The sequence below is a fragment of the Phoca vitulina genome, unplaced genomic scaffold, assembly GCF_004348235.1.
Source record: "Phoca vitulina isolate PV1807 unplaced genomic scaffold, GSC_HSeal_1.0 scaffold25, whole genome shotgun sequence".
Classification (NCBI taxonomy): domain Eukaryota; kingdom Metazoa; phylum Chordata; class Mammalia; order Carnivora; family Phocidae; genus Phoca; species Phoca vitulina.
Window position 1 is genome coordinate 13,223,473 of NW_022589728.1, and position 17,143 is coordinate 13,240,615.

At 38.8% G+C, this 17,143-nt stretch overlaps 1 protein-coding gene across 1 annotated transcript in view; it reads left to right on the forward strand.

The window, feature by feature from the left end:
• CLVS1 (clavesin 1) overlaps positions 1-17,143 on the forward strand; it is a 176,769-nt gene that overhangs the window by 126,127 nt on the left and 33,499 nt on the right. The window contains exon 4 of the mRNA XM_032421680.1: positions 16,129-16,239. Within this exon, the coding sequence (XP_032277571.1) occupies positions 16,129-16,239 (111 nt within the window). The remainder of the gene's footprint in view (positions 1-16,128; positions 16,240-17,143) is intronic.

Genomic DNA, 17,143 nt, shown 5'->3' on the forward strand with positions numbered 1-17,143 from the left:
TTTAGGATTTATTTATTTTATTTGAGAGAGAGAGAGAGAATGAGCAGGAGGGGCAGAGAGTCTTAAGCAGACTCCACACTGAGTGCAGAGCCCGAAGTGGTGCTTGATCTCAAGACCCTGAGGTCACGACCTGAGCCAAAACCAAGAGTTGGTCGCTTAACTGATTTTGCCACCCAGGTGCCCCAAAATTCACAGTTTTAAATATCATCTATAAGCTAGTAACTCCTAAGTCATGTCCATAGCCCAGAGGTCCCCTACCTTGCAGGGTTAATGTCTGAGCTTTTCAGAGCAGGATAACCTATACTGTGTCTAATTTTACTAACAAAATGAAAGGTTTTTTTCTCACTCCCACAAAATATTCTACTGCTGTTCCCGGTTAGGCAGCTCTACTGGGCTTGGAGCTCACCTCCAACAAGTGGCTTTCTGCATTGTGGGGCTCCCTTATCTTCTAGAGCCCCAGAGTCCTTCACTTCCAGCCACATGGAAAAGAGAGAAAGATCATGCAAGATTCTTAGCTATCTTATGTTTGGGACTGGAAATGGTGGATCTTCCTTCTACCTACATTTCATTCTCCAGAATGTAGTCCTGTGTGTCACCTCGTAATAAGGGGCTGGGAAATGTAGTTTAGCGGGGATCCCAGGAAGAGGAGACCAAGGTATTGATGAGCTGTACCAACTCCATTACAAGGAGTAAGAAGCAGCACCACCAATTTTGTAAATTGTCTAAACCTGTCCCGACAGAACACTACCTACTGTTTATTTTGGAAATGCATTATTGGTAGTTTTTTAAATTTAAATTTAATTTAATTTTAACTCCAGTATAGTTAACATACAGTGTTGTATTAGTTTCAGGTGTACAATATAGTGATTCAACACTTCCATACATCACCCAGTGCTCATCATGACAAGTGCATTTCTTAATCCCCATCCCCTATTTCCCCCATCCCCCTCTCCCATCAGCCTCCCCTCTGGTAACCATCAGTTTGTTCTCTATAGTTAAGAGTCTATTTCTTGGTTTGTCTCTCTCTCTTTTTTCCCTTGCTTGTTTGTTTTGTTTCTTAAATTCCACATGTGATTGAAATCAAATTGGTATTTGTCTTTCTTTGACTGACATTTCTCTTACTCTCCAGCTCCATCCACGTCATTGCAAATGGCAAGATTTTGGGGTTTTTTTATGGGTGAATAATATTCCATTGTGTATATACATATATATATATATGTGTGTGTATATATATATATATATATATATATACCACATCTTTATTTATTCATCTGTCGATGGACACTTGGGCTGTTTCCATGACCTGGCTATTGTAAATAGTGCTTCAATAAACATCAGGGTGCATGTATCTTTTTGAATTAGTGTTTTTGTATTTTGGGGGTAAATAGCCAGTAGTATGATTACTAGATCATAGGGTAGTTCTCTTTTTAACATTTTGAGGAAACTCCATACTGTGTTTTTAGAGTGGATGCACCAGTTTGCATCAGTGCAAGAGGGTTCTTTTTTCTCCACATTCTCGTCAACACGTTGTTTCTTATGTTTTTTATTTTAGCTATTCTGGCAAGTGTTATTGGTAGTTTTTGATATGGAGAAGTTTTTGATATGGGTACTTAGTGATTGGAAATGAAATGTGCACCAATACAAGGAAATTTTTAGCTGACTCAAATCTCCTGCAGAATAAGGCCATGTTAAAATGAATGTATCTATGCTAAAAAAAAAAGGTACAATATTCCCCAATAAGGCAGGATCAATATGGGGATGTTCAGGTTCATCTTTAAAGCTTCTAGAGTCCTTTTTAAGAAACTGTTCATTCTGTTCTAATAACAACAGAATTAATCTCACTGATCTGATTAATCTTACCTGCATTAGTAAGATATGCATCCTTAAAACCCACATGAAGATAGTCAGCAGTCAAAATTTTGCTGATGTAAAGAGTTTAAATGAGCCTATAGTAGAGAAATAAAAGCTTTGACCGTAAGAATGGACAGGTCTGGATTCAAATTCATTCAATCTCTTACTTGATGTGTGAACTTGGCCAAGTATTTAACTACTCTAAGTAAGGTTATGCTTCTTCACCTATAAAATTGGTATACTATAATAGATAATATGATACATAGATAATACCTATGTAATATTGCCGTAAGTGTCACATGAGTTAACATATATAAAAGCTCCTGGCAGACACTAAATGCCCAATTCTTAGCTATTAAATTACCCTTATTGATTTTAGTGTTTTCTTCTAAATTGTTACTTATTAAGACTTCAACATTTTATTATCCTTGCTAATTACAACCTTAGTTACAAACCAAAGACATTTGTGTGGTTAAAGGCTTAACATTAGCCAAAAACTTTGCTTTGAGTGATTTCTGTGTCATTTCCACCATGCTTCTTTCTCTAAGAGACACCATGATTTTTGTGAGTTCAAATACTAAATGGCAGGTTGCATCATATGAACAATACTGTATCTTCTGGCATTGATTTCCTGTGCAAATCAGTGATTCAAGCAACCTGGGTTTCTCCATGAATTGGCATTTAAATAAGGAACAACAATAATCTGTTTACCACTTAGGGACCCCGAGGGAAACTTGAAGATGAAATATTGTGTCCCTACCACAAAGTATTTGCTATTTAATGGTCAGATATAGACCCGTTTAAAGGTCACTGTGGTTAGAGAAGCTAGAAGTGATTTTTATGGCAAATTAAGTTTCCATTGCCTGAGCTCAGCTCTGCAGACTCAAGAGTGACCGTGCTGGATCGTCTTGCATTCCACTCCTTCCCTCCGTCTGGCAGCAGTCATGGCCACCTCTTCACTCATCTTGCTTGGCCAGCAATGAGATTGCCAGAGCCAAAGAAGGATGCAGTTCTCCTATGTGGAGCTCTATTAAGTAGGAAGTTAAAAAAGTAATTGGGATTTTCTTGGTTTTCTTGTTACTAAAGCCTTTCCTACCAGACATGAGGTGATACCAGTGTAATTGAGATATTCTTTAAATTTACAGTCACATTTTCTTTTATCTTGGCAAAAATTTGACAGGTATGCACCACGAGATGATTTTTGAGTCGTTTTCCTTTCCTTCCTTCCTTCCTTCCTTCCTTCCTTCCTTCCTTCCTTCCTCCCTCTCTCCGTCCCTCCCTCCTTCCCTTCCTTCCTTCCTTCCTTCTTTCCTTCCCTCCTTTCTTCTCTTATGTTTTTCTGTTTTAAAATAGAGATCATCTGTAAGCTTATTCTTAGAACATAGTGATGCTAAGCAAAATGTAGGGACTCCTGGTGGCAAATAAAGCCTTGAAGGTTCTCAAATATAGTCACATAGATTTTCTGTTAGCTCTTTCATATAAAGCTTTTGTATTGGCCTCTGCAGGACATCCAGCCTTCCCCTGATCTTCACCTTTGACTATCTGAGGTTTATTAGTTCTGCTTTGAGGAAGAACGCAGAACCTAAACTCTGAATTCTGTGTCTTTCCCTGAAAGTATTGTCATTTCCCTGTCTCTCCCACTGAACCATAAACTGGCCGAAGACAAGGAGTGTGTCTCTTATATCCCTGCACCCCTGCATTTTGCTCCTAAGAGGGGCCCAATAATTGTTTGTCGAACTATTGAACAGAATTGAATATGAAAGAGATTGTCAAGGAATATTGCTTAGGTTGCAGCCAGGGAAGGTTCTGAGCTTGATCTGCTGGTCCAGTTGGTTTGACAGAAGGCCAGCTTCGCTCACTATGGTTAGGAGAATTGCCAATCCATTCCAGGATCTGCAGATAATACTTTATCCTCTAGCCTGTCCTGATCCAAACCTGCATTAAAAAACCCAAGCCCTCCCTCACCTCAAGAGAAAACCAGGTCGGTACAGCCTCTCAGAAATCAGCAATGACTTCTAGGAGCACATATTGGAAGAAAATCCATAGCCCAGCTGCTTTGCTAATAAGCACGTTCTCTCCTCTCTCATGCTTGCTGCTGATACATATAAAGCATTTGGTGTGTAACTGCTATGGCCTGAGCTCTCCATTTCCTTGCAAATAGGTGAATATGTGACTTTCACACTAATGACTACCACGTGGTATAATAAAAACCCATCAGCATGAAATATAGCATTTTTAGAAGGCTCTCTTGCATCAGTGAAACCCATTTATGCTGCTGAAAATGTTTTTATCTGTCCGCTTTGATGTGGGAAATGGGTGTCATTAGTAGGACATGCATAAACTGAATAGATAAAGGCAACTTCATGCGTCTGTCTTGATCTTGCCTGCAGACCTACATACATGCAGTTATATGAATGAATGGATGCCATTTGCCAAGGTCCTGAAAACCACTCAGAGCAACTAAAGGGAAGGAGGCAGAAGGTCTGAGAGACAGCTCACGGGCTCATCCTTTCCTTTTTCTTCTTTGCATTTGGTTTTCAGAGGAATTTTAACAGATGGGGTAGTTCATAGATTTGTGAATTGAAGTGGTCCTGCTCTACTTTTCACATAAGGGCAGCAGAAGAGATGAGAAAAGTTGAGAGTTTGAGAGGGCAGTCCTTGTGCGCAAAGGCCCCCAGGCTTCGCAAGGCAATGTGATTTTGAGGTCAGATGTGTTTTGAGCCCTATTATGAAGTATGTTCGCCTGCAGGCATTACAAATCTTAGAAAATGGCACTAGTAAGCGCTTCATTATCCAGCAGGAAACTCGGCCAACTGCCACCGGGAACATCTGTATCTGATTGTCAAAGAAAGAGAGAGGAAATAGTTTTGCCTCCATCATGTTGCTCCTAAATCCCAATCAAACACAAGAAGAGGCAGCCGAGTGATGCTTCAAGAGTGCCAGTGTGAAAATGAAGTGCAAATGAAGTGCCCATTAAAAAATAAAGTACATTCCTAGTCGATTGCAAGAATCACTGAACACTGTCCAAGACTCCCGAAGAAAATAAAGAAGAGCCCCTTAGAATGTCCTGCAATGTGTCTCGTGCCTTGTAATTTACTTCGGCATTTTTTTGTTTAACATTTCATGTAAGGCAGAAAAGATCATCCTTAGAAATGCTTCTACTATACTTTAAAAATGGCTTCTTCCACTTTGGAGAGTTTTGAAATATTCACAATAATCACATTCTTTAATTTTTATTTTGAAATAATTGTAGATTCACATGCAGTTGTAAGAGATAATACAGAGAGATCCCGTAGAGTCTTTAGTTTGCCCCACTGATAGTGTCTTGCGAAACTATACAGCAATATCACGACCAGGATATTGACATTGAGACAGTCAAGATACAGAACATTTTCATCTCCACAAGGATTGCTTTATAGCCACACCCACTTCCCTCAACCCTCACCCACTCCCTTACCCCTGGTAACCACTAATCTGTTGTTTCTATAAACTTGTAATTTCAAGAATGTCATATAAATGGAATCATACAGTATGTAACCTTTCGGGATGGGCTTTTTTCACATAGCAAAAATTCTCCAGAGATTTATCCAGATTGTTGTGTATATCAGTAGTGTTCCATGGTAGGAATGTTCCAATTTGTTTAACTATTCACTCATGTCATTTCCAGTTTGGGGCTATTACAAATAAATCTATAAACATCCACGTGCCAGTTTTTTTGTGGACATAAGTTTTTATTTTTCTGGGATAAATGCTCTGAAGTGCAATTGCTAGGTCATATGGTAGTTGCATATTTAGTGTTTCAGAAAACTGCCAAATGTTTTCCAGAATGACGGTACCATTGTACATTCCCACCAGCAACGTAGAAGTGATCTAGTTTCTCCACATCCTCACCAGCATTTGGTGTTTTCATTTTTTAAAAGACATTCTGGTAGGTTTATAGTGTGATATCTCATTGTGATTTTAATTTGCATTTCAATAATGGTTAATGATAGGCAACTTCTTTTCATGTGCTTATTTGACATCTGTATATTTCTGTGGGTAAAATGTCCCTTCATGCCTTTTGTCCATATTTTAATTGGATTGATTGACTTTTTACTGCTGAGATTGAGCCTTATTATACATACTAGATATTATTCCTTTGTGAGATAAGTGGTTTGCAAATATTTTGTCTCACTCTGTAGCTTGTCTTTTCAACTGTTTCACATGAACTTTTACAGAGCAAGAACTTTAAATTTTGACAATATCCTATTTATTATTATTTTCATGTTATGGATCATGCTTTTGGAGTCAAGTCTAAAAATTCTGTCTAGGGGCGCGTTGGTGGCTCTGTCGTTAATCGTCTGCCTTCGGCTCAGGTCATGGGATCGAGCCCCACATCAGGCTCCCTGCTTAGCGGGAAGCCTGCTTCTTCCTCCCCCACTCCTGCTGCTTGTGTTCCCTCTCCCACTGTATCTCTCTCTGTCAAATAAATAAATAAAATCTTTAAAAAAAAATACTTAAAAAAATAAAAACTCTGTCTAGTCAGAGATCCTAAAGATTGTCTCCAACATTTTTTCTAAGACTGTATAGTTTTATGTTTTACATTTAAGTCCATGATGCATTTTCAGTTCATTTTTGTATGAGTTGTGTGGGTTAAGTCAGGTTCATTTGGAAATCCAGTTGCTCCAACACTATTTGCTGAAAAGCTTTCTTCCTCCATTGAAATGTTTTTGTACTTTAGTCAAAAATCAGTTGGGCATATTTGTGTGGATCTATTTCTGAGTTCTCTATTCTGCTTCATTGATCCATGCATTCTTCCCTCCCCCAATATCACACAGTCTTGATTATCATAGCTATAATAAGCCTTGAGTTTGATAGAATGATTTCTTCCACTTTATTCTTCTTTTCAAAATTGTTTTAACTGTGCTAGGGTCTATGGCTTTCCATATAAATTTTAAAATGTTTCTATTGATGTCTACAGAAAAAAATCTCTCTCTTGGCTTTTGATAGATACTGCAGATCTGTTTATCAATTTGAGGGGAATTGACATATTTAGTATGTTTTCTTTCAATTCACAACATAATATGGCTCTGCATTTATTTAAATCTTTGACTTCTTTCATCAGCATTGTGTAGTTTTCAGCATACAAATCCCAGATATGTTTTGTTAGATTTACACTTAAGTATTTAATTTTTGGAGCAATTGTAAATAGTAATACATTTTTAAATTTTGGTGTCTTTCTGTTTATTGTTAGTACATAGAAATACAATTGATTCTTTGTATGTTTATTTTGTATCCTGCAATGTTAATGAACTCATTAGTTATAGGAGGGTTGGTTTTTGTTTTTTTTAATAGATTTCTTAGGATTTTCTATGTAGATAATCATGTTATGTGCAGAGTCCTATTTTTTCCAAGAGTTTTGATCATGAATGGGTGTTGAATTTTGTCAAATTCTTTTTCTATATCACTTGATAGGATCATGAAATTTTTTCCTCTTTAGCCTGTTAAAACAATGGATTACTGTTGTAAAGGCAACAGGGGTTTGTTTTAATCAGGTATGGTAAGACACACAGACATGGAAATGACTGTCATGAAAGGAGAAATTCATTCTATTCACAGATCCCTAGAAGCAAAGGCATAGCACACCTTGATGGGAGGGGCGCAAGAGGAAGCCCTGTGGTTAGTGAGGAGGCAGAGGGAGAGAGGAGAAAACTTGGGCAAGAGTCTTAATTGTGATTTTCATGGGAAGAAATGAGCAAGGCAGGGAAAAGGGTCTAAGCAGGTGTAGGATTTAGGCTAGTTTGAATAATTTCAGTGGGCTCCTGGATCGAGGAGCTGTCCTTAGTTGGCTGGTACCTGACCCTGGAGGGGATTAGGGCAGATGAATAGTGGCCTTGAGTGTAAGAGTCTGATAAAGGAGGCAGTTGGGGGGTATGGGTGCTGGATTTGTTAGTTTGGATATGAAAGGAGTGCTTGTGGCTGAGTCATTTGCTCTAATCAGCCAAGAGGCAGTTCCTTCCTCATCAGGAAGTCCCCAGGTGTCAAGGTATCAAATACAGAAACTAGAAAACATGGTTAATCATTCAATTAATTGATTTTTAAATACTGAACCAGGCTTGCATCCTGAGAATAAACCCCACTCGATCATAGTGATGTAGGAAAGATGTTAGGGTTTGAAGCGGACGGCCAAGAAAAAATTTTTGAGACGTCTTTGGTGCAAAAAGGTGGTTTTATTAAAGTACAGAGACAGGACCTGTGAGCAGAAAGAGCTGTGCCAGGGTCGTGAGGAGTGGCCCATTATATACTTTCAAGTTGGGAGGGGGTTAGGGATAGGGTAAGTCTAAGGAATTTGGAAGCAAGATTTCCAGGACCTTGAGGGGGGTAGCTATTGTTGGGAAAAGGTCATTTATTACTGCCTAATAAAACCTTAGTCATGAGACCTTTCAGATGTATATCAGTGGGTCATGTGCTTAGGGGATGATTGCCAACAAATGTCTTGGGGGGTAGAGATAAAGGAAGTTTCCAAAGGAATTTTTATAAACTAAAGTGGACTTATAGGATCTTGGGGGTCAGGCTAAGATTGCCTCTTGCCCTTAGCAAAGTATTAACAATGAGGCAGCTGAGTCCCTAGAGGAATGTCACTCCACTTGTTTCAGGGACTTGTCAATGGGCTATATAGGTAGGAAGGAAATTTAATTTTTCTTTTGCCTTTGTTCCCACATCAATAGTGTATAATTCTTTTTACATATTGTTGATTTCTGTTCGCTAATATTTTGTTAGGGATTTTTGGCAACAATACTAATGAAGGATGTTGGTCAGCAATTTTATTTTTTGGTACTGTTTTTGTTTTGTTTTGGTATCAGGGTAAATACTAGCTTCATAAATGAATCAGAAAGTGTTTCCTTCTCTTCTGTTTTCTGGAAGAGATTGTGTAGAATTGGAGCTAACTCTGAAAGTTTAGTAGACTGTCCCAGTGAAACTATCTGAGTCCAGTGATTTGGTTTGGGTAACTTTTAAAATTACAAATGGAATAATTTTCTCAATAGTGAAGAGCTTTTCAAATTACCTGTTTCGTATTGGGTGAGTTGTGGTAGTTTGTGTTTTCTGAGGAATGGATCCATTTCTTCTCAGTTGTCACATATATGTGTGTATAATTGCTTGTGGTATTCCTCAGTTATCCTTTTGATGTCTGCAGAGTCTTTAGCAATATCTGTTCTTTTCCTGATCTTGGGAATTTGTGACATCTCCCCTTTTTTCTGTGTCAGTCTTGCTAAAAGTTTGTTTATTTTATTGACCTTTTCAAAGAGTCAGCTCTTTCTTTCATTGATTTTCTTTATTTTTTTTCTGTTTTCAATGCCATTGATTTCTGCTCTAAATCATTTCCTTTCTTCTCTTTGATTTGGCTTTAGTTTGCTCTTCTTCTACATTCTTAAGGTGGGGGCTTTAATTTATTGATTCAAGATTTTTCCTCTTTTTGTATAGATGTGTTTAGTGCTATAAATTTTCCTGTCAGCGCTGCTTTAGCTGTGTTTCACAAATTTTGATACATTGTCTTTTCATTTCCCTTCAGTTCCATGCATTTTTTAAATTTCCCTTGAGATTTCTTCTTTGCCCCATCCATGAATTATTTAAACATGTGTACTTTAGTTTCCAAGAGTTTGGAAATTTTCCTGTTATCTTTCAGTAATTAATTTCCAGTTTGATTCCATATGGACAGAGAATATACTCTGTATGGTTTCACTTCTTTTAAGACTGTTGTGGTTTTTTATGTCCCAAGTACGGTCTGTCTTGATATATGTTCTATGGTCACTTAAAAAGTCAGCATATTCTGCTGCTAATGGATGGGATATTTTACACATACCAATTAGATCCTGTTTATTAATGGCATTATTGAGTTCTTTTATATGCTCACCGATTTTCTGTCTAAAAGTCTATCAGTTGTTGAAAGACAGATGTTGAATTTGCCAGTATTTGGGGATTTGTCTATTTCTTCTTTCAGTTCTATCAGTTTTTACTTCCTATATGTTGCAGCCTATACAGCTATCTTTGAAGTGAGTTTCTTATAGACAACACATGCACACGCACACACGCACACACACACACACACACACACACACACACACACACACACACACAGTATGTTTTCTAATTCACTTTGCCAATCCCTGTCTTTTAATTGCTGTTTTCAGACCATTTAAATTTAAATGAATTATTGATTTGTTAGGGCTTAAGTCTACCATTTTATTTTCTCTTTTCTGTTTGTTCTCTCTGTTTCACATTTCTATTTTCTCTTTTTTTCCTTCCACTGGGTTACTTGTACTTTTGTTAGCATTCTATTTTTATTTATCTATGGTGTTATTGAGTATATCTCATTGTACAGCTTTTTCAGTGATTGCTCTAGGTATAGCATGATTCATTTATAATATCATAGTCTTTTGATGTTGATATTTTATCAAGTGAAATATAAAAACTTTATTTCCCTTTACATCCTTTTTCCTCCCCAATTTATAATATAGTTGTTTTATATATTTCCCCTACATACATTTTGAACCACATTAGACAAGAACATGATTTTTCCTTCAATTTAGAAAACTTGAGAGGAGAAGAAAAGCCTATCATATTTACCTATATTTTTGGTTGCTGTATTCTTCCTTCCTTCCCTCCTTCCTGATGACCCAAGGTTTTTTCATCATTTCCTTTCTGTTGAAGAGTACTTCTTTAAACCATTCTTTTAGGGTAGGTCTGCTGTCAACAAATTTGCTTGGTTTTCCTTCACCTGAGAATTTCTTGATTTCCTCCACATTCCTGAAGGATATTTTTGTTGGGTATAGAATTCTAGGTTTATGGTTCTTTGCATTCAACACCTGAAAAATATTGTGCAACTTCCATCCGGTCTCCATGGCTTCTAATGAGAAATCTACTGACATTTCATTTGTTTTTCTGCTGTAGGCAAGATATTGTTTTTCTCTGGCTACCCTCAATATTCTGTCTTTAGTTTTTAAAAATATAGTTATGATGTGTCTTGGCATCAGTTTATTTGAATTTATACTGTTAGGTGTTTGCTTCGCTTCTTCAATCTGTAGGTTTATGTCTCTTGCTACATTTTGGAAGTTTTTAGTCATTCTTTCTTTGAGTTCTTTTCCAGCTTTGCCCTCTTACTACTTTTTTTTAGGACTCTGATGTCACAAATGGTATATCTTTTATTATAGGCCCACAGGTCCCTAAGAGTCTGTTTTCTTTAAGGTCTGTTTTCTTTCTGTTGTTCAGATTGGGCAATTTTTATTGTTCTGTCTTTCAGTTCACTGACTCTTTCCTCTGTCCCCTCCATTCTGCTGTTGAACCCATCTGCTGAATTTCAACTACTTCTTCTGTTGGTTATTATGTTTTTCAGTTCAAAATTTCAAATTGTGGTTCTCCTTTATATTTTATACTTCTTTGCTAACACTTCTTATTTCTTTTCTGAGTTTTTCTATTTTTATTTTCATTTGTGTCAAGCATGTTCATAATTGTTTTTTGAAGTATTTTTTTTATGATGGATAATTTAAAGTCTTTTTCAATTAATTCTAACATCTCTGTCATTTGGTGTAGGCCTCATTTTTCATTCAGTTTGAGATTTTTCTAGTTCTTGATATAAAGAGTGATTTTTTAATTTTAACTTGGACATTTCTGTATTATGATCTGAAGTTCTGGATCTTATGTAAACTTTAGTTTTAGTTGTTGTTGTTGTTTTGGATACCACTCTGGCAGGAAAAGGGGGTATGCTGCCTCATTACTGCCAGGTGGAGGTGGACATCCAGGTTCCTCATTCGACCTCTGCTGACACCCAAAGAAGGGGACCTCCTCATTACTACTGGGCAGGGATAGGAGTTCTGGCTTCCCACATGGTCTCCATTGACACCATGGTGGCAGTGGTTTCATTACCACTTGGTGACAGTCAAAAGTCCTGATTGTCCACTTTTCTGAAAGCATCTCAGTGGGGAAGGGGAGGTTATCCTCATTACTGGCATACAGGGGACTGGATGCTACTTAGTAATAAAATCTGAATGCCGGCACAAATGAACATCTGGTGAGTGGCCACTGCATCATGATATCTCAAGAAGGTTTTGGCAGCTCTGCAGTTCCTACAAGGTACATCTCTTTTGGTTAGTGACAATCACGGCATTAACAGTTCTTTCCAGGGAGCTGACCCTGATTCTTTAATTAGCTGCAATTCTGAGCTCAACAGTTATTCCTTCTACCCAGGTACCTTGCACTACTCTGAAAGGATTTGGCCACATCCATAATGCTCTATGTCTCTAGTTTACCCTCTTATTCTCCACAATGAAGGTCCATCTGCAATATTTATCCCACTGTTAGATTTATGTACAATAGAATTTCCTCCATCTCCTTCCCTTTCATAGTTGAGTTTATCCCCATCAACTGGCTTTCCCAGTTCCTTTAAAAATTATTTTCCCTATATGTTCAGACCTATTCCTTATTATTCCATCACTCTCTTGGTCACTGGCTCCTCCTCCACTTATCTCAAGTCAACATTATTCTACTTTTCACTCTCTGATATCAGATCCTTATCTTAATAACACTTAGATGCTTTAATCGCTCTTGCATATAGGAAACATGCACATGGATGAGAACAGCCTTACTCTGAATATTCAGAGAGCAAAGAGGCACTCCTGGACATGAGTGAGTGGAGCTCAGATTTGTAGGTCAGTTGTTGAGCCAGTATTCCACGTAGCAGGGATTTAGAAGGGGCACTCTTGAATGTGGAGTCAGAATGCCTTGAGGACTAATTTGGGAGATGTGCTTGCCCTCATAATTATGTGCTGAACTGTAAAGGTACAAGGTATGCACTGATGTTTTAGTGAAGAATTAAAGACACTAAACAAATCGTTACTCGATTGCCATTGTCGGTGTCCCCATTACCCCATAAATGCTATATTTGTATTATTTGATACTATATCACCAGCATCAAGCAGGCCATCAAGGAATAGTTATTAAGCCCAATTTTAAAAACATGATCCCATTTGGAAAGGAAAGAAGCAAATGAAAGGAAGGGAGAGGAGGGGAAGCAGGAAACAGAGCTTGGTTAACCTTAGTGCTCTCCACCTTCACTTTTGGTCTTTCCCCGACTAGGCACATGGCAGGATCCCACTTCCTGACCTGTCTGAGGTCAGGCACATGATTGGTCTATATGATAGATGAAGCATGTCACTTTCTGGTGGCCTAACTTAAGAGTTAAGGTGTGATTCTTTTAGCTATGGCAAGCAGCACTGTTCCAGATGGGCGAGGCTACATCCCTGGCTGAGAGCAAATCAAGCATGGCTCCCTGCCAACCTAGCAAGGACATTCTATTCTGTGTGAGCAAGAAATAAATCTTTATAGTTTTAAATGATAAAAAGCAGAGCTTGTGTATTATTATAATATAATGCAGCCTGTCCTGAATGATTGAAAATAGCAGGAGTATGTCTTTAGCAGTGGAAATATACATGATTTTTCTTTTTTCTTTCTTGCCTTTTTCTATTTTCTAGATTTTCAAAAACTTTTTACATCTATTTTTGACTTTTCTAGAATGGGTATTATTTTTGTCATAAGTGAATAACCTGGGGGACAAATTTTATGATTTGTATATGTTTATAATTTGAAGTGATGTTATCTTTTTACTGACAGATCATGAAATGTACAGAAATTAACACCTTGTTCTTGAGCCTAGGTTATGTTTTAGCACATACTCCTTAGTCACAAAGAACCCAGATGGTGTTACATTGTCATTGAATCTTGGCCTACCATCTTGAGATGGGTCCGCTCAAGGCCCTACGAAATGCACTTCCATGAGGGTAGTGAACCCCTTGGGGTCTTAGGAGACATTTCCCCTTTATATGTGGTTTGCTTCCCCTGTATCTGTCATTTGCTAATGAGACCAGGCAACACCACCAACAATGATAGGCATTGCTTATAAGAGGGTTGTGTTTGCTAATTTTTCCTTCCCTCATCTTTCCCTTGTACCACACACACACACATACACACACACACACTATTATTAATAACGTGGGCAGGCTCATTTGAGAATACCAGAACATTTGCACGTTGTCTTTATCAGACAAGAGGGCCTTTCACTTGAATTTTTTAGCGAGACCTGAAGAAAAGTGATCTTGTTTCTACTCTGGCCCAAACCCAGACCTCTGAGGCACAGGATTTTACATGCGTGTATCTGCACATAGTTGCGGGTGGACCTGGATGAGATCAATAAAATCCCATGCCTTCAGGCTGGCAGACTTGAAACCAGGGCCAACCTGGAGAGAACTGACTGGGTCTCAGCCTTGTGTTTTTTCTTTCAATCTCCTCTGACACAAAGAGAAAACAGTTTTGATGTCTTTGATGATTGAGTTTCCGTAGACTAAGAGTTTCTAGACATTTTTAAAAGGCTAATATTTTCTTTGAGATTTTGCCTACTGCCTCTAGAGTATTATTTACAGAGTTTTCTTCCACTTTACTAACCTAAAAATGTATAACACAACAGGCTCTCAATAGAAATAAAAACCCTCTTATTGGACCTATTAGAAAAAGATAGTAAAGCCCTGGTTTTATAGATAAACCCTTTATAGTACTCACCTCTTCTTCTATAGTCTTTCAGAACCCATGCTTAGTGTGGGATAATGACTTATATTTCTGAATAACAAGTTCAAAGGGACCAAAAAGAGCGAGGTTAGTGTTTAGCACTTATGCTAAGGAAAAACTTTGGGGAATTATTTTTTTTTTTTTTAAGGCACAGAAGAATTTTTAGATCCCAAACTACCTAAAAGAGAAAAGACAGCCTTATTAAAAACTTTTACATATTTAAAATCAGATTTGGAATAGTGAGAGATTATGACATATGTACAAATTAGTATAAAAAGCCTCTCTACCCTTGCCTGATGGTCTCATTAAATTTTTCAAAATAAAATAAAATAAAATATACCCTCCAAAACAAAGACTTTTAATCAAATCATCTGGTTTATCTTCAAAATATGCGATTCCTTTGTATTCTGTAAAATGTTTAGGTAGAGGCAAAAATAATTTTTAAGTTTTTTTAAAATGTTGACCCTTATGTACACAGTTCAGGTACTTATATTGGGAGCTAGGTCTCAGTGTGCAAGATGCCCAGGGATCCTGTAAACTCGCAGGGCTCTGAAAAAAAGTTAATAACCCTCTTGCCTTGTTACTAAAAGGACCCAGGCAAGGCATTTCATACACCCTCAGGGATCAGCCTGCTGCCTGAACTGTTAGCTCAGGCAGCTAGGCTCCTTCTGCTTTCATCTCTTCTTGCTTACATTTTACAAAGATGTTTGTTGCGATGAAATTGATTGGCAGCACACTTGGCAATTCAAATTGGATGAGTTGTTCCTCCTTTTTAAATTCCACTAACCAAGAGGAGTGCAATGCAATCTGTGGGGGCCCTACATCAAGAACTCAGGTCCTGGGGCTGTGGGGACTAGCTCGGACTTCATGGTCAAGGGCCCTTATTTTGTGGATCTAATTAGCATGGAGAACTGCTTTTCAGTTTGTCTAAAAGATAAGCTTGCGCCCTGATCTGGATTCTAAAATTGGAAGCATTTGAAAGATGCTCTCATTTCCTGATATGTACAAAATATATTGATCTGCAGAAGAGGAGGCCCATATTCCCTCAGTTAAGGGGACCAGCTAGCCCATCCATCAACAAATATCTCTTCCCTGGGTCCTACTGTGTGGGTCCTGGGATGAAAGAAAGATCTAGCCCTTTGTGGAACGTTGCCAGCAAATGCTGTCAGACGTTGGTGGATTCCAGAGAGCTCCAGCTCTTCAGATCATTTGAAATCATTTTCTGGTCCCTTCCTATGCCCAGAAAGTTCAGCTGCTGTCGCGATAACACCAGCAGAGAGGATTGTAGCTGGAAGGCGGAGAGTGAGGGAGAAGAGGGAGTGTGTGCTCAGGGCTTGGGGGACCTGAAGCTTTGGTTGCCTGACACATGGGAGAATTTGGACTCCCTGACTGTCTGGGTCACACACACTCCTGTGCCACATCAGAGGTCATACCATTGTGACTTGGGAAGACAGAGCCGGCACCTATGCACGATTTTTAAGTTATGGAGTCAAAGGGGAGGAAAGAGGCAAGGGGGATAGAGGAGACGGTAGCAGCTAGGAAGGATGTGTGCTTGCTTTCTTCCTTACCATTAGCTTGTGCTTCCGTCAGAGAGAAGAAATTGGTTGTTCCCAAGGTTGCGGTCCTATGGGCCCAGTCCAGTCTGGAATGTGTGCTAACTGGTGTGCATTTCTCTTTCCGCCCCAGGACAGCTTTCCTGCCCGCTTCGGAGGAGTCCATTTTGTCAACCAGCCCTGGTACATTCACGCCCTGTACACGCTCATCAAGCCGTTCCTTAAAGACAAGACCAGGAAGCGGGTAATGAAAACAAACACCCAGTGGGGGGATGCCGAGGGGCAAGTGCTGGACCCTCCTCTCCATCTCTGTCTCCCCTCTCCATCTCTGTCTCCCCTCTCTCTCTTTCTCTCTCCCTCTCTCCTTATTTTGCATTGTGGGTTTTCTGCTTTTCTGCACTCCCTGAGCATTTGAGCCCAGCTGGAGTTTGCAAATGGCCTGGATTTAATCAATAATTTAGTAGAACTGGGTTATTTTCAGAGTCCCAGTGACAAACCAAAGGAAACTTTGAAGGCATGCAAATACCAGATGCCCATTTTACTGTAAATGCTCGAGGGAGCTATGGGGTCAAGCAGCTTTCCGTTCACGGCATATTTTAATAGCTAGCGTTTTGTCCTGCAAATGTATTATCGTGATGAAGAACGTTTACCATTTGTTTTTCTTCCCTATGGCTCTTGGGTCATCGCTGCCAGCTCCATCACCTTTGAGGCTGGGAAAGCATTCTTCATGAGAAATAATAATGCTCTTAGGAAGAAGGCTTTTAAAGTCTTAATTGCATCAGCTGATGACATTTGGGAGGCCAGCACCTTCCATCAGAGCCGGGGTTTGTCATGGCATTCTGACTAGCCGAGAGACTGAACATTGTTCCACCACTCACTCTGAATCTCAGTTTCCTCATTTAGAAAGACGGGGAGACCAACACCCAGATCATGGAGCTGTTGGGTAATTTAAAGAGGCAGCATATGAAAAGCAGGTCGTGTAACGCCAATCACGCGGTAGCGACTCAGTGACTCTCATTCTCTTTACCATTTAGCTTCCTTTCTTTCAAACTTCCTGATTTCACTTACTTCAGGTGCACTACCTCTCAAGGGAATCTGACCAGGGTCATTTTTTTTTTCTCCCCTAATATATTTGTTTATTTATTATT